The 25,821-nt window shown below is 62.9% G+C and overlaps 1 protein-coding gene across 1 annotated transcript in view; it reads left to right on the top strand.

The window, feature by feature from the left end:
- Positions 1-25,821, top strand: part of Adamtsl3 (ADAMTS like 3) — a 107,770-nt gene that overhangs the window by 48,065 nt on the left and 33,884 nt on the right. Inside the window, 11 exon segments of the mRNA XM_042669658.1 lie at positions 3,420-3,494; positions 6,709-6,866; positions 10,415-10,526; positions 10,975-11,113; positions 12,397-12,447; positions 13,006-13,210; positions 13,869-14,016; positions 15,071-15,155; positions 19,891-20,020; positions 20,022-20,175; positions 22,111-22,240. Of these exon segments, the coding sequence (XP_042525592.1) occupies positions 3,420-3,494; positions 6,709-6,866; positions 10,415-10,526; positions 10,975-11,113; positions 12,397-12,447; positions 13,006-13,210; positions 13,869-14,016; positions 15,071-15,155; positions 19,891-20,020; positions 20,022-20,175; positions 22,111-22,240 (1,387 nt within the window).

The raw sequence follows: 25,821 nt of genomic DNA on the forward strand, positions 1-25,821 counted from the left end.
GTGTGAGGTGGTCGTGTGTGGTGTGAGGTGTGGTGTGTGGTGTGAGGTGGTCGTGTGTGGTGTGAGGTGTGGTGTGAGGTGGTCGTGTGTGGTGTGAGGTGAGTTGTGTGGTGTGAGGTGAGTTGTGTGGTGTGAGTTAGGTTGTGGTGTGTGGTGTGAGGTGGGTCGTACGGGGTGTGGTGTGAGGTGGTCGTGTGTGGTGTGAGGTGGGGTGTGGAGTGTGAGGTGGGTTGTGGGGTGTGAGTTGGGTTGTGGGGTGTGAGTTGGGTTGTGTGTGGGGTGTGAGGTGGGTCGTACGGGGTGTGTGGTGTGAGTTGGGTTGTGTGGTGTGAGTTGGGTTGTGTGGTGTGTGGTGGGTCGTACGGGGTGTGTGGTGGGTTGTGTGGGGTGTGTGATGAACTGTGTGGAGTGTGCGGTGTGCTGTACAGTGAAGGATTAAGAAAAGAAACATGAGAAAGATCTGAATGACATCTTGTTGGGTCGGGAAAAGCCATGGATCTTTGGACACCGCAGGAGGCCTCCCTCCTGTGAGGCCGGGCTGTGGCCCCGCGTGTGCCCGCTGCGGGTGGAGCCGGGACTCGGGAGCGCTGTGGTCCTGTGGCTGTCCTCCGGGGCCAGGCGCATCCTCATTGATTAGGTAACAGTTGACTTCCTGTACATCTTGCTGCCTCGCAGCAGGAAATGAGGACAGGGAGACAGGGCGGAGCGGCTGGACTGGAGCCCTTCTGGGTGGGAGGGAGAGCCCCGGGGCAGCACGCTGCGGTTCTTGAATCTGACCTTACGCAGCGCAGGTGGCCTCCCCTCGGAGGTAGGGGTTCCAAACCCTGGATGTCCATCCGGACCTCGGGCTCTTCTCCCCCAGATCTCCTTTAGAAGCTGCTGGAATGACTCTGAACCGGGTGCTGCCTCTCCAGCACCGCGCTCAGATGTGGCGGATGTGGGCTCTGCCGTCCGCCCTCTGTGCGGGCAGCGACGCCATTCTCCACTCCCCGGCTGTCCCTGTGCTGCGGGAGGAGCGGCCGAGGGCCGGCCCGGCGGCATCTCTCCTGCGCTTGAGGTGGGTCTCTGAGGGCCTGGATCGAGCCTGCGCCGAGCCCCAAGGCAGCTGCTGCTGTGGACTCACGCTGCCCCTCCTTCACGTGGCTCCGTGTGCCTCCATCTGGCCTCTGGCTCTGGACCCAGGAGCCATTTGTCAATGGCTGGGAAGCATCCGTTCTGACAGAAGAAAGAAAGTGCAAGTGATAAGATTCATGCCAAAACAAACAGCGCTTCAGACAAAAGACTAACACTGTGTGCACCAACAACAAAATGGTTTAAACCCTGTGAGCCACCAGCCTTTCCATCTGTCATTTTCCCTGTCATCTGTCAGCCTACCACCTGCAGCATCTTCCCTGTCATCTGCCTACCACCTGCAGCATCTTCCCTGTCATCTATCTGTCTACCACCTGCAGCATCTTCCCTGTCATCTGTCAGCCTACCACCTGCAGCATCTTCCCTGTCATCTGTCAGCCTACCACCTGCAGCATCTTCTCTGTCATCTGTCAGCCTACCACCTGCAGCATCTTCCCTGTCATCTATCTGTCTACCACCTGCAGCATCTTCCCTGTCATCTCTCTGTCTACCACCTGCAGCATCTTCCCTGTCATCTGTCAGCCTACCACCTGCAGCATCTTCCCTGTCATCTATCTGTCTACCACCTGCAGCATCTTCTCTGTCATCTGTCATCTGTCTACCACCTGCAGCATCTTCCCTGTCATCTCTCTGTCTACCACCTGCAGCATCTTCCCTGTCATCTGTCAGCCTACCACCTGCAGCATCTTCTCTGTCATCTGTCTACCACCTGCAGCATCTTCCCTGTCATCTGTCAGCCTACCACCTGCAGCATCTTCTCTGTCATCTATCTGTCTACCACCTTCACCTTCTTACAAATCAATCTATCACCACACCATCTTACCTATCAATCCAGCCCCATCCTCCATCATTTTTTTGGTTTTGTTTTTTTTTTTTTGGATCCGGTCGTGGGGCCTGAACTCTGGGCCTGGGCGCTGTCCCTCAGCTCTTCAGCTCAAGGCGAGCGCTCTACCACTTGAGCCACAGTGCCACTTCCAGCTTTTTTCTTATGTGGTGCTGAAGAATCGAACCCAGGGCCTCCTGCACGCGAGGCAGCGCTCTACCACTGAGCCACCTTCCCAGCCCTGGCTTTTTTCTTTTTTCTTATGTGGTGCTGAGGAATTGAACCCAGGGCCTCCTGCACGCGAGGCAGCGCTCTACCCCTGAGCCACCTTCCCAGCCCCATCCTCCATCACTTATTCCTCTATGCATCATCTTATCTATCTTTTTTCATCTGTCTATCTGTCCATCTAGCTGCCTTCCTACCAATCTCCATCCATCCATTTATCTCCACCCCAGCTCCCCACCGCCCAGCTCCCCACGGCCGTGAGCTCCCTGGCCCCGGGTTGAGAACCGCCGTGCAAGTGACCCTGGACAGGACCCTCCGGCTCCATGAGCCGCCTCAGCCATGCTCGCGGTCTGCTGGCTTTCTGGCAGTGGAAGGCGTGGGGTGTGGTGGGAAACGGGGAGCCTGGCTTGGCCAGATGAAGGCCGCCGGTCCAGCGCGGCCCAGCCCCAGTGAGGCCCGGGGAATGCAGCCCGGGTCCTGTGCCTTCCCACCAGGACACTGGTTTCTAGGACAGACTCTGTGGAGAACTGCAAAGAAATAAAACTCCAACAATAACAAACCCACAGGGACCACCCGCCCGTGAGGCCCAGGGCCGATGAATGCCTCCGTCTGCGGCCTCTGGCCTGCCCGCCCTCCCTCCTCCATCTCCTCCCCCTCTCCCCACCATTGCAAACACAACCAGGCCTCCCCATCGTAAGGGGTGCCAGGCCGGGGTGCCCAGCGAGGCCCTGACCTGCATCCCTGAGGACTGGGTGTGTGTCTCAGTGTCAGAGTGCTTGCCTAGCACGTTGATCCCAACACAGAAAAACAACAATGGCCAAAAAATCTGTACCCCGATTTCCTCCCTCCCTGAGTCCTGCAAACCGCTGCCCTGCCTTCTGCTCCGAACGCCAGTCCTCCCTGCCGCGTGAGCCCCAGGAAGCACTGGCTCCTGGCCCCAGGTCCGAGTGTGTAAAGCAAGCATAGAAAACAGAACCGGGTGGAGTGCGCCGTGTCCCCCGAGGTCCACCTGGGGGGGAGACCCGTCGAAGGACACGGGAGGGAGCGGACAGGGCTTCCCGGGGTGTCCACAGGCCAAGATGGCAGGGTTACGGGACAGCGCAGCCAGCCCCGCGTGGCCAGCGCCTCCGGAGGCTTGAGACGGAGCCGAGAAGACCCGCAGCGCTCCCTTCCCCACGACCCCCTCGTGAGGCCTTCCGTGCATGAACCTCCATGACACCTGTCTCCCGTTCCTCCCCAGGAGAGGAGACCGCGATTGCTGTACCTCTGGGAAGCCTCCGGGTGAGGATCACGGCGAAAGGACCAGCCCACCTCTGTAAGCAGAACGCAACCCTAGCTGTTTCCTACGTGTTGCCTTGAGGCCTGCGCAGCGGGCTTCCCGGGTTCCTGGCGGGTGACCTGCGGGGGGATTCCCGTGTTCCTGGCGGGTGACATGCGAGGGGATTCCCGTGTTCCTGGCGGGTGACCTGCGGGGGGCTTCCCGGGTTCCTGGCGGGTGACCTGCGGGGGGCTTCCCGGGTTCCTGGCGGGTGACCTGCGGGGGGCTTCCCGGGTTCCTGGCGGGTGACCTGCGGGGGGCTTCCCGGGTTCCTGGCGGGTGACCTGTGGGGGGATTTGCCGCCCGTTCCCAGGGCAGCGTCTCTAGCTGGTGTTCTGCCTCGGGCTGTGGGGAGACGCCCGGCCCCGGGGCTCTGCGTCCCGGGAGAGGGGAATGGACCCGGGTGAGACCGCCCGTCTGCAGGCCACAGGGGTTTGGGGCGTGCAAAGTTCACAGTGCAGACCGCTCCCGGGGTTTCTAGAACCTATGCAGGACTCTTCCCGAGAGTTACGTGACTTCAGGCTGACGCTGGCCCAGAAGCACACGTAACCTTTTACAAAATACCAAGTATGGATGGAAATGTTTCCAGGGTGGCTGCGGGTTTGAGTCGTGAAGACGCGGATTCCCCTGCCCGCTGCTTGGCCGCGCTCAGCCTCGCCCCTCCCTGCCCAGCACCCCTGCAGAGGGGAGGCGGGCTGGGCAGCGGGAAGGACACCCCGCACTCCTCCTGGGGACTGACCGCAGCCCCCGGGGCCCCACGGCCCTCACCATGGTGCAGCTGGAGCCGCTGAGCGTCCTGTGTGCGCTCTGGGAACTGAAGAGCTTGCCAGCCATGAATTCCACGTCGTCACCGCCCGAGGCTGCAGGAGACACGTGGGCGTCGGCACTGGCATTATTGATTTAAAAACCCACAAACACCTTTTGTAACATTTATTTGGGGGGGGGCATGCACACTGAAAGGAAGCAAATGTGTCCGCTGTGCGGGCAGCAAGGCCCAGGGTGGAAATCAGGGCAGGCCCTCTTCCACTCGATCCAGGCTTCCAGCCCTTTTTTGCACTTTTTTTTTGTCAGCCATGGGGCTTGAACTCTGGGCCTGGGCGCTGTCCCTCTGCTCTTCAGCTCAAGGCTAGCGCTCTACCACTTGAGCTACAATGCCACTTCCAGTTTTCTGGTGGTTTGTTGGAGATTAGAGTTTCATGGACTTTCCTGCCTGGGCTGGCTTTGAACCTCAGTCCTCAGACCTCATCCTCCTGAGTAGCTAGGATGAGGGGCATGAGCCGCAGGTGCCCGGCTGTACTGGTTATTTTTGAGATGGAGTCTCGCCCTCAGTCGGAATCTCACCTGGAAGCCTCAGGCTCGGCCCTGCGTGGGATGGGCTCCTCCTGGCTGGCCGGGTCACTCGCCGGCTCCGTCCGTGTTCCAGCATGGCCCGCTGCTCTTCCTTCTGGAGAGACCTACGTTCCCCCTGGGCAGGGCTCGCTCGCCTCTGAGCTTCCTCATCCTGTTTTTCCTGACAGCTCACTTTGGGACGCTCGGTTTTATGTCTTCATCGGAACAAGGAAATGAATTTAATCTCACCCTTTCCAAAAGCCGACTGTGGTAGGAGATCGGGGCCAACGCGGAGGGGCCTTTGTGCCTGAAGTCGGCCTCGCACCGCGCTTCGCCCGCTTAATGACTCCTCCAGATCGGGAGCTCCTGGCTAGCCTTTGGATTTTCCAGAGACGCTCCCTGCCTGCCTGTCCGTGATCATCAGAGCGTCTCCCCGGCCCAGCCTGGGATCCCTGCAGCGACTCCCTGGCAGAAAACCACGGGAATGGAAACAGCTGAAGCCCAGCAGCGAGGCCCGGGGCGCCTGGTGCCGGATGGTTCCACGGCGCTTTCCTTGCCGTCCATGTTTAAGTGTGGAGCTGAGCGAGAATGTGTTGGTCCTCTGTGTAAGGTGGCAGTGCCCCTCGACGCAGGCCTTGGAATCTGAGCGCGGGCCTTCTGGAGCAGGGCTGGGGGGGAGGGCGCTGACTCCCGTGTTAGAAGGAGGCCGTGAAGCCCCGGCCGTGTGAGGGAGCCGGCTGCCCCGGGACCCCACTCTGCCTCTCCCAACCCCAGACCAGCCCTACGGAGAATGACGACCCTTAACCAAAGAAGAGGAAGGAGAGGAGGGAAGGGGAGCTCGCTGTGGCGGCTGGAGTGCTGGCTGTGGTCTTCCGAGGAGAGGGACTGGAATGCAGTGCGCACTTGACTGCTGCTGCGTAATGAAGCGTCACCGCGCACACGCACGCGGCTCTTCCCATCGATGGCGGGCTGGCTGTGGTGCTGTCACCAAACCCTCGGGGCCTGCACCAGCCCTGCCTCCTCTCTGTCCAGGGCTTGAATTCCCCACAATTCTACACTTATTTCAAAATAGAAGGATTTTTTTTTTAAAGGCAACATTGAATTGACCTGTGGTTGATACTTGTTTGTGGTACTCGGGGCTGGACTCAGGCAGGCACCGGGCAGAGCCCAGACCTGCACTGCGGCCGTCCCTAAATACGAGATCAGGACCTACACTTGACCTTCCATACAAAAGCAGACATGCTTCACTCACTAGGTTTTTAGTGAGTGAAGTGGAGAAGGTAGGAAAAAAGTGTGCTTTTCCCTTAATAGTAGAAATGCCTCCAAGAAATCAAGTAGATCTATTTGGGCCTGATACCCTTTTTTAAGTGCCTTATTATGCAACTAAAAATTGGGCATATCTGTTCCTCCAGTGTGGATATTTATAAAGCTAATAGAGCTGAGCACAGCGGCTCATGCTTGTAATCCAGCTAGCTACTTGGGAGGCAGAGGTTGGGAGGATCAGAGTTTAAGGCCAGTATAGGAAACGTTCATGAGACCCCTCATCCAATCAAGGAGCCAGGCCTGACAGCCTCTAAGCAATGGAAGATGGCAGCGGCGGGAGGATTGCAGTCAGAGGCTGGGCCTGGACAGTAAGTCATGCGACCCTACCTGAAATCCAAGAACAATGAAAAACGGTCAGGGCGTGGTTCAAGTGGAAGAACTACCTGGCATTGGGAGACGGAGCTCAACCCTAACGCCGCTAAAAAATAAAAAATACATAAACGGCGTGGACGTTGTGGTACTGTGCTGCTGTCATACATGGACGCCGTGCCTCATACATGTCCTCTGAAACAAATGCCTTAGGACAGCTCTCTCATTAAAGGCTGTGCTTTAATTTCAGTTATTGAATCGAAAACACTTCAAGGAAACAAAGGAGAACACAGCTTCAGCAGCCCGGGAGTCTTTACCATTGAGAACACAACCGTGGAGTTTCAGAAGAGCGCAGAGAGGCAAACCTTTAAGATCGCTGGTCCTCTGATGGCCGACTTCATCTTCAAGGTAGGGCTGGCTTGGTCTTCACAAACTGCAGGCACGCTTGGTTTTTACAGTTTGCTCAGCAGGGGGTCAGCGATGATAATCCCACCCCAACGATAGTTGAACTCTCCAAGAGGGAGGCCTTGGTTGCTGGGCACCATCTTCTCTCGCCCAGGGAGAGATGGGTTTCTTAGTTCTGAGCTGTTAAGTCTGGGCATGAAGGCAGATGGTGGCAGCGGCCCGGCCGTTGTTCAGCTGTCGGTGCAGGGAAGAGCCGGGGACGGAGGGGTTGCAGACCCACGGCCCCCTCCCCGTCAGGCGCTGCCTCCTACCCTCAGCCCTCAGCCCCGCGGCCGCCCTCCCTCAGCCCCGTGGCCGGCCTCCCCCACGGCCGCCCTCCCCCCCCCCCCCCCCGCGGCCATCCTCCCCTGCGGCCCTCCTCTCCCACCCAGCAGCTGACCCAGCCAGAGGTTCCTTCCCTGGCTTCTCTCCTGCCTGTGACCCCAGCAGCTGGACAATCTCTCTTCCAGCTCCCGCAGTGTGAAACTCTTCTGGTCAACTTGAAAATACCCAAGAAAACGGTGGTTCTGTGGGTGGATTTCTTTCCCCCATTTCAGAAAACTCACCCTAGACTGCAGACTGGAGAAAGACACTTGCCTTTGCTGTAGGGGTTGTAACCCGGAGCCATCAGATAGCTGCTCCTGGGACAGTTCTGTCAGCGAGCACGTCCCCCTTTGTGACCACGCTAGGCTTGGCCCCCACGGCTCTGTTCTGCGTTGGAAACTGTGGATCCTGAATGATCCGCACTGGAAAAAGCAAGAGACTTTCTTTTCCCCTACATCGAAACATCGCCCCAACCCCCGCTTCTCTTTCCAATCTGACGCCTGGCTTATGCTTCGCCGCAGCCGCTGGCCGGCGGGGCAGCCTTCCAGTCAAGGCTCCGTGTCCCCGCTGCACGCCATCCCCATGCAGGCTTGCGTGTGGTGCTGTCAGCGCCGGTCACGCATCGGCCAAGCCTCCTGGGCTCTGGGTCTGCTTCCCTGCATCCCTCCCTGAGCCACCACACAGGCTGTGCTTTGAGTAGCAGGGTGCGTGTATCTACATTGTGTTATGGACTTGTATGCACATAAATGTATAGTACGCATATAACATAGGTTAACTTTTAAAGAAAAAGTTGAAAGACTATCCACAAGCTGCGGCGTTGTTTCTGAAGACGAGACAGGAGAGGAAAGCAGAACTGCCCTGTGGGTACTGGTTGCGGGGCGATGTGACATTTGGGATCGAGTGCGCGTGCAGTAGTGAGCGCACACGCGCGTGCCACGTCTGCTCCGTCCTCCACGAGCGCGGCTTCTGCTCTCTCTCCGTTCCTCCTCCTGTTGCGCTCTGGGAGTTGTCCTCCGTTCATGTCGTTTTCCAGTGCGGGGTGTGTGTGTGTGTGTGTGTGTGTGTGTGTGTGTGTGTGTGTGTGTGTGTGAGTGGGGTGGGCGGAGCGCTTGCTGGGGGTGGGCGGAGCTTTGCTGGAGGTGGGCGGAGCGCTTGCTGGGGGTGGGCGGAGCTTTGCTGGGGGTGGGCGGAGCTTTGCTGTGGGGTGGGCGGAGCTTTGCTGTGGGGTGGGCGGAGCGCTTGCTGTGGGGTGGGCGGAGCGCTTGCTGGGGTGGGCGGAGCTTTGCTGGGGGTGGGCGGAGCTTTGCTGGGGGTGGGCGGAGCGCTTGCTGGGGTGGGCGGAGCTTTGCTGGGGGTGGGCGGAGCGCTTGCTGTGGGGTGGGCGGAGCGCTTACTGGGGGTGGGCGGAGCTTTGCTGGGGGTGGGCAGAGCGCTTGCTGGGGTGGGCGGAGCTTTGCTGGGGGTGGGCGGAGCGCTTGCTGGGGTGGGCGGAGCTTTGCTGGGGGTGGGCGGAGCGCTTGCTGGGGGTGGGCGGAGCGCTTGCTGGGGTGGGCGGAGCTTTGCTGGGGGTGGGCGGAGCGCTTGCTGGGGGTGGGCGGAGCTTTGCTGGGGGTGGGCGGAGCGCTTTCTGGGGGTGGGCGGAGCGCTTGCTGGGGTGGGCGGAGCTTTGCTGGGGGTGGGCGGAGCGCTTGCTGGGGGTGGGCGGAGCGCTTGCTGGGGGTGGGCGGAGCGCTTGCTGGGGGTGGGCGGAGCTTTGCTGGGGGTGGGCGGAGCGCTTGCTGTGGGGTGGGCGGAGCTTTGCTGGGGGTGGGCGGAGCTTTGCTGGGGGTGGGCGGAGCTTTGCTGGGGGTGGGCGGAGCGCTTTCTGGGGGTGGGCGGAGCTTTGCTGGGGGTGGGCGGAGCGCTTGCTGGGGGTGGGCGGAGCTTTGCTGGGGGTGGGCGGAGCGCTTGCTGGGGGTGGGCGGAGCGCTTGCTGGGGGTGGGCGGAGCTTTGCTGGGGGTGGGCGGAGCGCTTGCTGGGGGTGGGCGGAGCGCTTGCTGGGGTGGGCGGAGCTTTGCTGGGGGTGGGCGGAGCGCTTTCTGGGGGTGGGCGGAGCGCTTTCTGGGGGTGGGCGGAGCGCTTGCTGGGGGTGGGCGGAGCTTTGCTGGGGGTGGGCGGAGCGCTTGCTGGGGGTGGGCGGAGCGCTTGCTGGGGTGGGCGGAGCTTTTCTGGGGGTGGGCGGAGCTTTGCTGGGGGTGGGCGGAGCGCTTGCTGGGGGTGGGCGGAGCTTTGCTGGGGGTGGGCGGAGCGCTTGCTGGGGGTGGGCGGAGCTTTGCTGGGGGTGGGCGGAGCTTTGCTGGGGGTGGGCGGAGCTTTGCTGGGGGTGGGCGGAGCGCTTGCTGGGGTGGGCGGAGCTTTGCTGGGGGTGGGCGGAGCGCTTGCTGGGGGTGGGCGGAGCGCTTGCTGGGGTGGGCGGAGCTTTGCTGGGGGTGGGCGGAGCGCTTGCTGGGGGTGGGCGGAGCGCTTGCTGGGGTGGGCGGAGCTTTGCTGGGGGTGGGCGGAGCGCTTGCTGGGGGTGGGCGGAGCTTTGCTGGGGGTGGGCGGAGCGCTTTCTGGGGGTGGGCGGAGCGCTTGCTGGGGTGGGCGGAGCTTTGCTGGGGACGGGATCTGGGGAGGAGCCCCCCCTGCCCCCTCTGCCCCTGACGCCACTGCACATGGCGCGTTCACACGCAAGCCGGGCTCCCAGCGACTTTCTCCTCCTGGGCCTTGGAGTGGTTTTCCAGAAAGCTGCTTAAAGACGTTACCCTGATAACAGGCAAGGGGAGCTGGTTTCACGCCACGGAAAAGCCCATGCTGAGCCTCACCCTCTCTTGCTCGGGAAGTAAGATCATATATTAGAGGAAATAAAAAGGCTAAATAAGTACACAAATCCACGTGCCTTCACGTGAATCTGCTCACAGGCGTGGATTTTTCTGGAATGACGACTCGGGGCCCCGAGTGAGATGCCCCCACATCTCCACCCCCGGGGTCCTCGCGTCTGGGTTCAGTGGACCCACCTGGGGTCGCCTGCAGTGGGAGAAAGTGTATTTCATTTTGAAGGTGCGGGAAGCGTGGTTCTCACGTGCAAACATGGCCTCATGGTTCTCTGTCCAGACCAGGTACACGCATGTGCAAATACAAACACGGCCTCACGGTTCTCTCTGTCCAGACCAGGTACACAGTGGCCAAGGACAGCACCGTCCAGTTCTTCTTTTACCAGCCCATCAGTCACCAGTGGAGACAGACCGACTTTTTCCCCTGCACCGTGACGTGTGGAGGAGGTGAGCCGGCTTCCCCATGAACATCTAGAAATCACGCGTGTGCGGTGTCGGGGTTTTGGTGCGGCCTGATGGTTCTCATGTCCGAGGGGTTTCACCATGGCACGGCACACACGCATGTGTCATACACGGATGGGATCAACCCACTCCCGCGTTCCCTCCGTGTCCACGCTCCGCCCACCGCACCTGGACGGGAGGTGGTGCAGCCGGGGCAGGTCCGCAGAGCTGGACCTCAGCCCCCGGGCCCCGCCAGACCCCAGCCATTCTTCCCTCGGACACTTGTGAGCCTGGCTCCCTTGACATCCGCAGGGGAGCTGGGGCCCCCCGGGATGCAGGTCACGTCCCTCCCTTCGGGGTGTAACGAGAAAGCAGGGTGCGGCCAGAGCTGCACACGCTGCGTGTACACCCCCCCCACAACCCTCCCCCCACCCCCCCCACCCCCCGCCCGCAGGCTACCAGCTCAACTCTGCCGAGTGCGTGGACGTCCGCTTGAGGAGAGTGGTTCCCGACCACTACTGCCACTACTACCCCGAGAATGTCAAGCCCAAGCCGAAGCTGAAGGAGTGCGGCATGGACCCCTGCCCGTCCAGGTCTGCGCCACCCGCCCCGACTCCCACTCACCTGTTTGTTTACTTGCATTTCTTTGTGTATTTATGTGTACAGTGGCCCTGGGATTTGAACTCGGGGCTCTGTGTTCACGTGGCCAGCTTTCCCACCTGGACTGCCCCTGTAGTCCTCTCTGCTCTGGTTAGTTTTGAGATAGGAGTTCGCGTTTGGCCCCGAGTCGGCCTGGACCATGATCTACCTATTTATGCTTTCCACCATAGCTGGATGGCCGCACTCAGCCACCCTCTGCCTTTTCTGTTGAAAGGAGGTCTTACCATAGCACTGGGTCTGTGCTGATCTGGTCATTCGGGGCGATTCCTCCCTGTGGATGAAGGGTCCCTAGTGCTTTGTAATGGGCCTTTTGGGCCAATTCTTGTGGTCCAGTATTAAAGATCTCTTAATTCACTACGGTGTCCAATCCGTAAATACCTGTCTTTCGCCCTCCATCTTAGCCTTTGAACAGGGGCACCTGCTACAAGGTTCCGACTTTTGAAAGTGCTCATGTTCAATTCAGTATAAACAAATCATGGTGGAAGGAAGCAAAATGTTTTCACACAAAAGCAGAGCGCTTTGCATCAACCGTCTTGCTGGGTAATTTAGTATCCGCTCACTTGGATTCCCATGGGAGCTTTCTGGCTCTGCTGCAGCATCTGAAAATAACAGCCCCGTATCTGACACTCCCCAGCTGGCCCCGGCCGCCTGAGAGCAGACTTCATTTCCTACCCTACTCTGCCTGTTTTGGTAACCCTTCCGAACACATACCAACAGCCCTCTAGAGCACAATTATCAATAACCTCCTGAATTCAATTACTGATAACCCCCCAAAGGTGATTACTGATAACCTCCTGAACACGATTATTAGTCGCGAGCTCTCAGGGGCTGATGACTGTGAAATGGTGTTCTGCTGAATTCCAGAAAACTGTGCAAGTATTCTCAGTATTTATTCAGGTGATGAAAAGGAGTAGATTTAGCCAAATGAAGGTTTTTCCCACCCCCCACCCCTTTAGTTCATGAACGGACCAGTTCGGTTTCCTGTGTTTTCCTGTTCCGCTGGGGACAGTTTGTGTCTTTGTCTGAAGTGGAACTCAGACTTCTGAAAGGACTGGGCTGGTAGGCATGCCCCACCACACCTGGCTGTCTGAATTTTGGGGAGTAGTTCCTCACACTTGACGTTTTTAGCTTCCAGCTTGAAGGAGCTTTGTCTCTTGCAATGTCAAATGTGTGTTGCCCTACTAAGTTCAATGTTCTCCCCCCATCTCATTTGCAGCGATGGATTTAAGGAGATCATGCCCTATGACCACTTCCAGCCCCTGCCCCGGTGAGCCACGCTTTTCCTGCTCTGTCTTGTGTTTGTACTCTGAGTGGCACGCGGGGTGTTCAGCGTCTGTATCTGCAGCAGCCACGTCTTCCTCAGAGCTGGGAGACAGAGGGCTTGGGAGCAAGTCCTTTCTAGGAGACAGAGGGGCTGCACTGTCTGTGACAGCCGTGTTTCCCGTGGCCGGAGATGCCAGCGTCCCTTGGACAGCTGGGCCTCCTAGCAGGGCTGGAGGTCATGCCGTTGATCAGAACGTGCATATGACGCCCAGACACCGCCTTGGTTCTTTCTGACTTTGACTTTGCTGTGGTTCTCAGCAGTCTGCTCCATCCCTCTTACAAGGAATGCTTCAGTTGACTTGATCCTCACAGTGTCCTGGGGAGGAGAGAGGGGTGTGGGAACTACAGGAGCCTGGGGTCCCAACGCGGTGAATCCCCGGGACGCTGGGCCAGAGTCTTTGGGCTCTGGATCGGTGCTCCCTGGCCTGATCCTGTCCTGGCGTCTTGGCGCGCCGGGGCGGGCGGATGCCGGTGAGTGAGTCGTGGGTTGTTTGTTTTTCAGCTGGGAGCACAACCCCTGGACGGCGTGCTCCGTGTCCTGCGGGGGCGGGACCCAGCGGCGGAGCTTCGTGTGCGTGGAGGAGTCGCTGCACGCCGAGGTCCTGCAGGTGGAGGAGTGGAAGTGCATGTACGCGCCCAAGCCCAAGGTGATGCAGACCTGCAACCTCTTCGACTGCCCCAAGTGGATTGCCATGGACTGGTCTGAGGTGAGGCACTGCTCTCCCGCAACCGCAGAGCCTAGGGGGCGTCGCCGGGCCCCGGCGTGGACCGCACAGCGTGTGTGGATACAGGCCGTGCTTCCAGAATGATCTGGAAGGCGGGCGAGTGGAGGAGAGGCCGCGTGCGGGGCGTCGGCGTGGGGTATTCCTGCTGAGGACCTGGGTGAGGAACAGCTGCCGCGGCAGAGTCTGTGGAGAGCTTTGCTGCCCTTGCGGTGCACAAACAGACGAGACCCCAGGGCCGGAGGCTGGGCGGAGCCGGGGCAACCAGCCGGGACCAGGACAGATCCCTCTGGGCTGAAGAGGGCACCGTGCCGCTCAGGGCCGGAGGGTTAAGGCTGAAGGTGCCGACGCGGCGTTAGAAATGTGATTTCCAGCACTGGTGGTGTGGCTTGAGTGTCAGAGTGCCGCTGTGGGTGAAGCAGCCGAGAGCAGGAGGCCGAGGGTTCAAGCCCCAGTCCCGGCCCCACGCCACGCCCCCCCACCCCCCAAAAAACCAGACTTGCAGAGAGGAGCAAACACGAATCTCAATCTCGCAACTCAGAACTCATTAGTGTTTCTGCTACGTGTAAGAAGCAACGTGACCCCTCCTGGGCCTGTGTGGGATGCCCGATCCCTTCACAGCCCCGGACTCTTCCCTCTGCAGTGCACGGTGACCTGCGGGCGAGGCCTGCGCTACAGAGTTGTGCTGTGCGTCAGCCACCGCGGCCAGCACGTGGGCGGCTGTAAGCCACAGCTGAAGCCGCACATCAAGGAGGAGTGCGTGGTGCCGGTCCCCTGCCACAAGCCCCGAGGTGAGGGCCCCGGGGTGCATGCACGGTCCCCGTCCCCTGCCACAAGCCCCGAGGTGAGGGCCCTGGGGTGCGTGCACGGTCCCCGTCCCCTGCCACAAGCCCCGAGGTGAGGGCCCCGGGGAGAGGCCTGCGGAGCTCCTCCTCCCCCCGCGTGGCGGGCGGTCCTCCCTCATCCAGGAGCTCTAATGACATCCGAGCTTTGGGCTTTCCTCTGCTGGTTTCTGCGTCCTGCGGGCAAGATGCGTTCGCAGCAAGGAAAAGCAAGCGTGTCTCGCAGCAGAGCCCTCCTGTGCCGAGAGCCCGAGTCGCCCGTTACGAAGGCAGCCTTGAGCCCCTCCGAGGCGGCTGCTGGGCGCTGGAGCCCGAGTCGCCCGTTACGAAGGCAGCCTTGAGCCCCTCCGAGGCGGCTGCTGGGCGCTGGAGCCCGAGTCGCCCGTTACGAAGGCAGCCTTGAGCCCCTCCGAGGCGGCTGCTGGGCGCTGGAGCCCGAGTCGCCCGTTACGAAGGCAGCCTTGAGCCCCTCCGAGGCGGCTGCTGGGCGCTGGAGCCCGAGTCGCCCGTTACGAAGGCAGCCTTGAGCCCCTCCGAGGCGGCTGCTGGGCGCTGGAGCCCGAGTCGCCCGTTATGAAGGCAGCTTTGAGCCCCTCCGAGGCAGCTGCTGGGCGCTGGCGGCGTCCCTCCTGTGCCTCGAATTGTCTGTCTGGTTTTAAATAGCTGAAACCTTTACTCATGGCAGAAGACTCCAGAGGGCGCAGCTCACATTTGGAAAGAGCTGCTGCTGCTGCTGCTGCTTCTTCATCCTCCTCTTCCTCCTCCCCCCCTCCTCTTCCTCCTCCTCCTCCTCTTCCTCCTCCTCTTCCTCCCCCTCCCCCTCCTCCTCCTCCTCTTTTTTTTTTCTTCCTCTTTCTCTTCCTCCTCCTCCTCCTCCTCCTCTTCTTCTTCTTCCTTCTTCTCCTCCTCCTCCTTCTTCGTTTGTGGATCCTTCATGGTGGCGGGGCATCTGAGCTCTGTGATCCAGTCACTGAGCTTGTTGTTGGTGCTCCTTTTCTCCTAGAAAGAGATCCAGGGGGTGCTGCGCTGCCATGGTTGAAGCAAGCCCAGGAGCGAGAGGAGATGAGGATAGTGACCGAGGACCCCACGTGAGTGCAGGCTGTGGGGGAGGGCCTCGGGGGAGGGCCTCGGGGGAGGCCCAAGGGAGGCCCTCAGGAGAGGCCCGCAGGGGAGGCCCTCAGGAGAGGCCTGCAGGAGAGGCCCTCAGGAGAGGCCTGTGGGGGAGGGCTGCGGGGGAGGGTCGTGGGGGAGGGGAGAGGCCCTCAGGAGAGGCCCGCGGGGGTGGGCTGCGGGGAGGCCCTCAGGAGAGGCCCGCGGGGGAGGGCTGCGGGGGAGGCCCACAGGAGAGGCCCACGGGGGAGGGTCGTGGGGGAGGGTCCAGGGTATGGCCTGACCCACAGGGTGGCTAGCTACATCTGTGAGTGTTCAGTACTCTTTGGATACAGAGATTCATTTAGTGTCCAAATGATCTGGATCTGCAGACCCCAGAGAGCTTGAGCCTCCAAGAGCTTTGTCCCTTCCAAGCTCATCCTTCCTAGTCTTTCCAGAAGCTTCCCTTCCAAGCTCACCTCTGTCTTCTCGGTCACTGCCCGGTGCTGTGGCTGGCTCACGGCTCCCAGGGCCCAGGCTCCCCCTCGGGAAGTGCCGGCCTCTGCTCCGCTGAGCTGATAGGCGTGCGTGCCCCCCACTTCTGACAGGCGTCACCCCACTTCTGACAGGCGTCACCCACTTCTGACAGGCGTCACCCCACTTCTGACAGGCGTCCCCCTGCTTCTGACAGGCGCTCCCCACTTCTGACAGGAGTCCCTCACTTCTGACAGGAGTCCCCCACTTCTGACAGGCGTCCCCCCGCTTCTGACAGGCGTCCCCCCACTTCTGACAGGAGTCCCCCACTTCTGACAGGCATCCCCCCACTTCTGACATGCGTCACCCCACTTCTGACAGGCGCCCCCCACTTCTGACAGGCGTCCCCCCGCTTCTGACAGGCATCACCCCACTTCTGACAGGCGCCCCCCACTTCTGACAGGAGTCCCCCCACTTCTGACAGGCTTCCCCCCGCTTCTGACAGGCGTCCCCCCGCTTCTGACAGGCGCTCCCCACTTCTGACAGGCGTCCCCCCACTTCTGACAGGCGTCCCCCCGCTTCTGACAGGCGTCCCCCCGCTTCTGACAGGCGCCCCCCACTTCTGACAGGCGTCCCCCCACTTCTGACAGGAGTCCCCCCACTTCTGACAGGCGTCCCCCCACTTCTGACAGGAGTCCCCCCACTTCTGACAGACGCCCCCCACTGCTGACAGGCGTCCCCCCACTTCTGACAGGAGTCCCCCCACTTCTGACAGGAGTCCCCCCACTGCTGACAGGCGTCCCCCCACTTCTGACAGGAGTCCCCCCACTTCTGACAGGAGTCCCCCCCTTGCTTCTGCACATGCCATGTGCCCTCACCCATAACCTTCATTTAGGAGGCGTCTCGCGCCACGCCTCGCTCTGCGTGCGGCTAGCCCTGCGTTTTCAGTCCCCAGATGTTGGTCAGTGTGGCGGCTTCCCGCCCACAGCTCACCCGGGTCAGTGTGGCGGCTTCCCGCTCGCAGCTCACAGGTCAGTGTGGCGGCTTCCTGCCCGCAGCTCACCCGGGTCAGGTCAGTGTGGCAGCTTCCCGCCCGCAGCTCACAGGTCAGTGTGGCGGCTTCCCGCCCACAGCTCACCTGGGTCAGTGTGGCGGCTTCCCGCCCGCAGCTCACAGGTCAGTGTGGCGGCTTCCCGCCCGCAGCTCACCCGGGTCAGTGTGGCGGCTTCCCGCCCGCAGCTCACAGGTCAGTGTGGCGGCTTCCCGCCCGCAGCTCACAGGTCAGTGTGGCGGCTTCCCGCCTGCAGCTCACAGGTCAGTGTGGCGGCTTCCTGCCCGCAGCTCACCCAGGTCAGGTCAGTGTGGCGGCTTCCCGCCCACAGCTCACCCGGGTCAGTGTGGCGGCTTCCCGCCCGCAGCTCACCCAGGTCAATGTGGTGGCTTCCCGCCCGCAGCTCACAGGTCAGTGTGGCGGCTTCCTGCCCGCAGCTCACCCAGGTCAGGTCAGTGTGGCGGCTTCCCGCCCACAGCTCACCCGGGTCAGTGTGGCGGCTTCCCGCCTGCAGCTCACAGGTCAGTGTGGCGGCTTCCTGCCCGCAGCTCACCCAGGTCAGGTCAGTGTGGCGCCTTCCCGCCCACAGCTCACCCGGGTCAGTGTGGCGGCTTCCCGCCCGCAGCTCACCCGGGTCAGTGTGGTGGCTTCCCTCCCGCAGCTCACCCGGGTCAGGTCAGTGTGGCGGCTTCCCGCCCGCAGCTCACAGGTCAGTGTGGTGGCTTCCCGCCCGCAGCTCACCCGGGTCAGGTCAGTGTGGCGGCTTCCCGCCCGCAGCTCACCCGGGTCAGGTCAGTGTGGCGGCTTCCCGCCCGCAGCTCACCGGGGTCAGGTCAGTGTGGCGGCTTCCCGCCCGCAGCTCACCCGGGTCAGGTCAGTGTGGCGGCTTCCCGCCCGCAGCTCACCCAGGTCAGTGTGGCGGCTTCCCGCCCGCAGCTCACAGGTCAGTGTGGTGGCTTCCCGCCCGCAGCTCACCCAGGTCAGTATGGTGGCTTCCCGCCCGCAGCTCACCCGGGTCAGGTCAGTGTGGCGGCTTCCCACCCGCAGCTCACCCGGGTCAGGTCAGTGTGGCGGCTTCCCGCCCGCAGCTCACCCGGGTCAGGTCAGTGTGGCGGCTTCCCGCCCACAGCTCACCCGGGTCAGGTCAGTGTGGCGGCTTCCCGCCCGCAGCTCACCGGGGTCAGGTCAGTGTGGCGGCTTCCCGCCCGCAGCTCACCCGGGTCAGGTCAGTGTGGCGGCTTCCCGCCCGCAGCTCACCCGGGTCAGTGTGGCGGCTTCCTGCCCGCAGCTCACAGGTCAGTGTGGCGGCTTCCTGCCCGCAGCTCACCCGGGTCAGGTCAGTGTGGCGGCTTCCCGCCCGCAGCTCACCCAGGTCAGGTCAGTGTGGCGGCTTCCCGCCCGCAGCTCACAGCTCAGTGTGGCGGCTTCCCGCCCGCAGCTCACCCGGGTCAGGTCAGTGTGGCGGCTTCCCGCCCGCAGCTCACCCAGCTCTGCACGCCAGGCAGACGTGAACCGTCCCACGCACACAGCCCATCCAGGTCAGCAGACGCTGAATCAGAAAACGAAACGGTTACTGAGCTGAGGAGTTGGCGAGGGTGGCCAGGGTGGGCATCAGTGGACCTGCCCGCGTCGTCACCCGCCCACCCGGGTTCCGCCGGGCCCGCATCCCCCCTGGGGTGCGAGCCCCGGCCTCCTCGGCCTTCTGGGCAGCTCCCGGCCGCGCGGTTGGCCTGTCCTGTCCCTGCCCTCCGGTGTCAGTTTATTTTCCTTCCACTTCTGGGTTGATCTGCACTCGCCATTTCTAGACAGACCACAGCCCATCTGTGCGTCTGTCCGTCCGTCCGTCCTTTTTGGACCGTGTGGTTTGGGGGTCTGGCTGTGGACAGAGTTGCTGTGCTTCCTCCGGGAGGCTGCAGGAGCACACTTTGGTCCCTGTGGCCTGTCGCCGCCCCAGCCCTGATCTACAGAGGGAAGATGTGCAGAAGGCTTTGTTTTAATCAGGAAAATGAGATCGCAGCCTCGAGGCTAAGCCAGGGGCTCTGCAGGGCTTTAGGGTTCTTTTTTACGGGGCATTGATGGTCCTGGGGCTTGAACACACGGGGGCCACACCCCCGTGGCTGGCACCCTACCCCTGAAAGCAAGCCTGCAGCCCGGCTTTTTGCTAGTGATTTTAGAGATGGAACGGCCTCACTGAAGAAAGTTCTGGAAGTGATGTCACCAGTCTTTAAGGTGATATAATCACTACTTTTTAAATCTGGAAGCGACAATCACACCTTTCTGCCTCACCATGGAAAGTTCTAGAAGTGGTGTGATCGCCGCCTTGCTACACTGCACCGTTCCTTCTGGCTTTCTGCGGTCTGTGTGTGAGCGTGAGCTGTGACCGGGCCGCCGGGGCTCTCGGTGGCACGTCCCTGGCCGTCTCGGGCAGACTGACCACTCGAGGGGCGTCTCTGGCTCGCGCCTCCTGTCGGATTTCCTTCTGGAGCGTGGGTGCTGGGGCAGCCCTTCTATCCCACACCTGCTGCTAAAAACGCTACTCCCATCCTTTTCCCTTCTTTTCTTTATGGTGTGATGTTTGCACTGAGCCGTGGCCTCTGGGGAGTCTGCGTGAGTCAATGGTCCAGCGCTCGAGCCGGGGCCACGGGGAGGCTCCCACGCTTGAATAGCGAGCAGACCACAGCTTAGGAAAGCAGACCAGAGGAAGACAAAGACGGCTCCATCGGGGTGGTGCTCAGCTCAGAACACGCTCAGAGCCGAGGGCAGGGCAGCGGGGGAAGAGAGAAGCCCAGCCCAGAAAGCATGGCAGCCTGGGGGCCCTGGTGTCGGCCGGCGGTGCGGTGGCAGGAGGCGGTGGGCAGGGCTGGCAGTCCAAGGCCCTTGCACGGCCGGCCTCCAGGAACCCACAGCTGCCTTTGCACCCAGCGCGGCCTGCAGCTGGCCAGCTTCGCAGTCAGAACCTCGGAGAGCTCCAGCTCCTCCCGGCCCTCCACTGGCTTCCTGGCCAAAGGGACCAGACTCACAACCAGGACCCTGAGCAGGAAGGCTTTTGGTCAGGCCTGGTGGGCGCAAAGGTTGTGTAACTCTTCAAGAGGAACTCTTTCCACTGTGTCTAAGCTCTGCAGGCTTGTTTGCCAAAGCCACAGCTTTCTGAATGTGTGGAGCCGGGTCCCCTCTGGGCTCAGCTCCCCCGGCCCCCTGCTCTCCCGCAGGTTTGTCCCGGGCCCCTGGTCAGCCTGCAGTGCCACGTGCGGCCCCGGTGTGCAGGTGCGGGAGGTGAAGTGCCGAGCGCTCCTCACGTTCACGCGGGCGGAGACTGAGCTGCCGGCCGAGGAGTGCGAGGGGGCCCCGGCTGGCCACGGAGCGGCCCTGCCTGCTACAGGCCTGCGGCCCGGACCCTGCAGCCCCAGAGCCCAGCGGCGCTCCGCAGGACGGCGAGACCACCTACGGCTGGGAATATGCCGGCTTTACCCCGTGCACAGCCACATGCCTGGGAGGTACTGCGTCCTCCCCAGGGTGGACAGGGGGGGCTGGGGGACCCGCACCCTCCCCCAGGGTGGACGGGGGGGGCTGGGGGACCCGCACCCTCCCCCAGGGTGGATGGAGGGGGGCTGGGGGACCCACACCCTCCCCCAGGGTGGACGGGGGGCCTGGGGGACCCACACCCTCCCCCAGGGTGGACAAGGGGGAACCCGCACCCTCCCCCAGGGTGGACCGGGAGGCTGTGGGACCCACACCTTCCCCCAGGGTGGACAAGGGGGGACCCGCACCCTCCCCCAGGGTGGACGGGGGGCCGGGGGACCCACACCCTCCCCCAGGGTGGACAAGGGGGCCTGGGGGACCCACACCCTCCCCCAGGGTGGACAAGGGGAGACCCGCACCCTCCCCCAGGGTGGACGGGGGGCCGGGGGACCCACACCCTCCCCCAGGGTGGACAAGGGGGCCTGGGGGACCCACACCTTCCCCCAGGGTGGACAAGGGGGCCTGGGGGACCCACACTCTCCCCCAGGGTGGACGGGGGGGCCTGCACCCTCCCTCCGGTGGACGGGGGGACCCACACCCTCCCCCAGGATGGATGGGGGACCTGCACCCTCCCCCAGGGTGGACGGGTGGGTGCCTGGGGGACCCACACCCTCCCCCAGGGTGGACGGGGAGGGACCTGCACCCTCCCCCAGGGTGGACGGGTGGGTGCCTGGGGGACCCACACCTTCCCCCAGGGTGGACGGGGGAGGGACCCGCACCCTCCCCCAGGGTGGACGGGGGGGCCTGCACCCTCCCTCTGGTGGACGGGGGGACCCACACCCTCCCCCAGGATGGATGGGGGACCCGCACCCTCCCCCAGGGTGGACGGGGGCATCTGGCTTCTGATCTAAGAAACCATCGCTTGGGTAAACCAAGTTTGAGAAACAGCTAAGGGAGGCGCGTGCATTCAAGGCAGCCCGCGCCTGTCTTTTGTAGCGTGGGAGATGTTTGTTGTGGATAGTGGGATTCTGTTTAACGAAGTAAGTGGCTTTGGGCCAAGCATTCACTTAGCTGGCGTAATACGGGATGGGCGGCCGCCGCAGGGCGGGTGAGTGGAGGCGTGTCTGGTGGAGTCTGTCCGGGTGTGGAGGCAGCCTGGGTGCGTGGTGAGGGGTTCCACTGGATCCCTCCCTTACCTGCGGCCGCACACAGGGCCAGCCACCAGATTTCTGTGTGTATGTGTGTGTGTGTGTGTGTGCATGTGTGTGTGTATGTGTGTATGTGTGTGTGTGCATATGTGTGTGCATGCGTGCATGTGTGTGTGTGCATGTGTGTATGTGTGTGTGCATGTGTGCCTGCATGTGTGCATGTGTGTGCACATGTGTGTATGTGTGTGCATGTGTGTGTGCATGTGTGCATGTGTGTGCACCTGTGTGTATGTGTATGTGTGTGCATGTGTGTGTGTGTATGTGTGCTTGTGTGTGTAAGGGGCAGTTGCACACACAGCCAGAAGACCTTGTTAGGCTAAAATACACCTGGACAGCCAGGTGGCCCTGTAAGGGTGCGAAGTTGGCTCTGGGACTGTGGACGTGGTCTGAGATCCGAAGCAAGTGGCTGAGCAGGGAGCGGCAGCCCAGGGAGCCGCCTTCTCCAGCCCCAGCGCTGACCAGCGGGGCGTGGGGGCCGGTAGTAACCCCAGGATGCCCAGGCTGGCTGGCCACCCGGGGCCAGGACGAGGGCTTTCTGCCCGTGTGTCCAGTTCGTGCGCACCCTGCCGGTGGTCAGAAGAGGGGAGGAGCTGTGGGCCCGGCCGCTCACACCGCTGCTCCTGCCGGTGGCCAGTGTTGAACTCGGAACCGGGCTCCCCCAGGAGTGTGAGCCGCCGCTTCTGCCCGTGTTGAGCTCGGAACCGGGCTCCCCCAGGAGTGTGAGCCGTTCAGCGCCTTTTGCATCGGTCCTCTCCTCCCCAGGCCTCCAGGAAGCCATAGCCGTGTGCTTACACACGCAGACCCAGCAGGCGGTCAACGACAGCTTGTGTGACCAGGTCCACCGTCCCCCCGCCATGAGCCAGGCGTGCAACACGGGGCCCTGCCCGCCCAGGTAAGCGCCGCCTGGGCTCCTGCGATGAGCTGGGCCCCGCGAGAGCCTCCCATGTGTGGGCGTCTGCGGCCCACCGGGCCCACCCCGCCATTCGCTGCTCCCTGCCCTCCTCACAGCCGCGCTCGGCCCTGTGTGACTCGGGGGCCTGAGTTTTGCCAGCGACAGCGGTACCCTCCTTTTGTGACCTGCAGCTCGCTGGCTTAGCCTCAGGTCTTGGACTGTGGGTGAATGCCACAGAGCCCTCACAACCCCAAGGCTCTAAGTTCAAGTTCGCAAAAATGAATGCTACAACACACCAGAGTCTCCAACGCAAGAATCAATCACCTAAAAACCACTGCTGCAGGGTGGGGCGGGGCAGGTGGTCGGAGAAGGCCTCGGACGCATGCGCGGGGCTTCGAGGACAGGTGAGCCCCAAGGGGAGAGGAGGGATGCTGGAGGCAGGGGGAGCTGCGTGCCCAAAGCCTCCGAGTTCTAGAAGCTCAGTGTACCATGCGGTGAGACAAGACGCAGGCAGAGGCTGGAAGCAGGCAAGTTTGAATCCTACTGCCCTAAGTGTTATCACTTGGTGAAAAGTAGCTCCTCCTCCTCCTCCTCCTCCTCCTCTACTCTTTCTCCTCCTCCTCCTCCCCTCCTCCTCCTCCTCCTCCTCCTCCTCTACTCTTTCTCTTCCTCCTCCTCCTCCCCTCCTCCTCCTCTCTTCCTTCTCTCTTCCTCCTCTACCTCCTCCTCCTCTACTCCTCCTCCTCCTCCTCCTCCTCCTCCTCCTCCTCCTCTACTCTTTCTCCTCCTCCTCCTCCCCTCCTCCTCCTTCTCCTCCCCTCCTCCTCCTCCTCCTCCTCTACTCTTTCTCCTCCTCCTCCTCCTCCCCTCCTCCTCCTCTCTTCCTTCTCTCTTCCTCCTCTACCTCCTCCTCCTCTACTCCTCCTCCTCCTCCTCCTCCTCCTCCTCCTCCTCCTCTACTCTTTCTCCTCCTCCTCCTCCCCTCCTCCTCCTTCTCCTCCCCTCCTCCTCCTCCTCCTCCTCTACTCTTTCTCTTCCTCCTCCTCCTCCCCTCCTCCTCCTCTCTTCCTTCTCTCTTCCTCCTCTACCTCCTCCTCCTCTACTCCTCCTCCTCCTCCTCCTCCTCCTCCTCCTCCTCCTCTACTCTTTCTCCTCCTCCTCCTCCCCTCCTCCTCCTTCTCCTCCCCTCCTCCTCCTCCTCCTCCTCTACTCTTTCTCCTCCTCCTCCTCCTCCCCTCCTCCTCCTTTTCCTCCCCTCCTCCTCCTCCCCTCCTCCTCCTCCTTCCCCCCTCCTCCTCCTCCTCCCCCCCCTTCCTCCTCCTCCTCCTCCTCTCTTCCTCCTCCTCCTTCTTGTCACGGGGCTTGAACTCAGGGCCTGGGCATTTTCTCTGAGCTGTTTTTTGCTCAAGGTTCACACTCTGCCATTTTGAGCCACAGCACCACTTCCCTGTTTTGGATGGTTTATTGGAGATAAGAGTCTCACGACTTTCCCGCCCAGGCTGGTTTTGAACCATGATCCTCAGATCTCAGCCTCCTGGTAGCTAGGATGGCAGGCGTGAGCCACCAGGGCCCAGCACTCATTCTTACCAATAACCTTATATTTATCCAGAAACTTCATAATGATAAATGACGCACAACCTTTGCTGGGCGTGGTGGCACACACCTGTCATCCCTGCTGCATGAGAAGTGTAAAATAGAAGGGTCGTGTTGTACAGCGCGAGGGCTTGCCAGGGTTCTTAGAGTGGCGGCTCAGGCAAAGCTGACTTGCCCAGAGGTCACGGAGGGAGTACAGTGTGCCAGTCTCCTCCTCCACCCAGCACAGCACAGCCAGGCGGGCAGCGCGCCCGGGGCCGGCACGGCACAGCCAGGCGGGCAGCGCGTCCGGGGCCAGCACAGCCAGGCGGGCAGCGCGCCCGGGGCCAGCACAGCCAGGCGGGCAGCGCCCCCCGGGCCGGCACAGCCAGGCGGGCAGCGCGTCCGGGGCCAGCACAGCCAGGCGGGCAGCGCGCCCGGGGCCAGCACAGCACAGCCAGGCGGGCAGCGTGCCCGGGGCCAGCACAGCCAGGCGGGCAGCGTGCCCGGGGCCAGCACAGCCAGGCGGGCAGCGCCCCCCGGGCCGGCACAGCCAGGCGGGCAGCGCGCCCCGGGCCGGCACAGCCAGGCGGGCAGCGCGTCCGGGGCCAGCACAGCCAGGCGGGCAGCGCGCCCGGGGCCAGCACAGCACAGCCAGGCGGGCAGAGTGCCCGGGGCCAGCACAGCCAGGCGGGCAGCGCGCCCGGGGCCAGCACAGCCAGGCGGGCAGCGCGCCCGGGGCCAGCACAGCCAGGCGGGCAGCGCCCCCCGGGCCGGCACAGCCAGGCGGGCAGCGCGTCCGGGGCCAGCACAGCCAGGCGGGCAGCGCGCCCGGGGCCAGCACAGCACAGCCAGGTGGGCAGCGTGCCCGGGGCCAGCACAGCCAGGCGGGCAGCGTGCCCGGGGCCAGCACAGCCAGGCGGGCAGCGCCCCCCGGGCCGGCACAGCCAGGCGGGCAGCGCGCCCCGGGCCAGCACAGCACAGCCAGGTGGACAGCGCGCCCGGGGCCAGCACAGCCAGGCGGGCAGCGCGCCCGGGGCCAGCACAGCACAGCCAGGCGGGCAGCGCGTCCGGGGCCGGCACGGCACAGCCTGGCGGGCAGCGCGCCCGGGGCCAGCACAGCACAGCCAGGCGGGCAGCACGCCCCAGGCCAGCACAGCACAGCCAGGTGGGCAGCGCGCCCGGGGCCAGCACAGCCAGGCGGGCAGCGCGCCCGGGGCCAGCACAGCACAGCCAGGCGGGCAGCGCGCCCGGGGCCGGCACAGCCAGGCGGGCAGCGCGCCCGGGGCCAGCACAGCCAGGCGGGCAGCGCGTCCGGGGCCAGCACAGCCAGGCGGGCAGCGCGCCCCAGGCCAGCACAGCACAGCCAGGCGGGCAGCGCGTCCGGGGCCAGCACAGCCAGGCGGGCAGCGCGACCCGGGCCAGCACAGCACAGCCAGGCGGGCAGCGCGTCCGGGGCCAGCACAGCACAGCCAGGCGGGCAGCGCGCCCCAGGCCAGCACAGCCAGGCGGGCAGCGCGCCCGGGGCCAGCACAGCCAGGCGGGCAGCGCGCCCGGGGCCGGCGCGCCCGGGGCCGGCGCGGAGGCGCGGGCAGCACGCTGGCCGGTTCACCCCTCTGCTGTGTCCAGCATGCCCGCCGTCCTCACAGACGCCGAGCGAGAGCTCACGCAGCCCGGTGCTGCAGCCTCTGCACACAGAGATGCTCTGCTGGAAATAGCGCCACAGCAGGCAGTGTATCCTGGCCCCGTTGCAAAATTAAGGGTGTTTTTAGGTGAAAGGAAATGCTACTCGTCATTTCAAAGTCCATTCGTCATTGCAAAGGCTGAGAGTTAGAGGGGGAAATGCCCAGGAGAGACCAAGAGTTGATGCCAAAATAAAGGTAAGTTTACAAAAATGCGTGGAGGTTCGAGAAAGCTGGTGTTGCGGGAGAGGCGGAACGGGTTGCCTCAGATTTTCCACACAAATATTTACCAAATCCAAGGGCAATAGCAGCAATGTCACCCCAGGA

The sequence above is a fragment of the Dipodomys spectabilis genome, unplaced genomic scaffold (genome assembly GCF_019054845.1).
Source record: "Dipodomys spectabilis isolate Male_0828 unplaced genomic scaffold, ASM1905484v1 ptg000501l, whole genome shotgun sequence".
Classification (NCBI taxonomy): Eukaryota; Metazoa; Chordata; class Mammalia; order Rodentia; family Heteromyidae; genus Dipodomys; species Dipodomys spectabilis.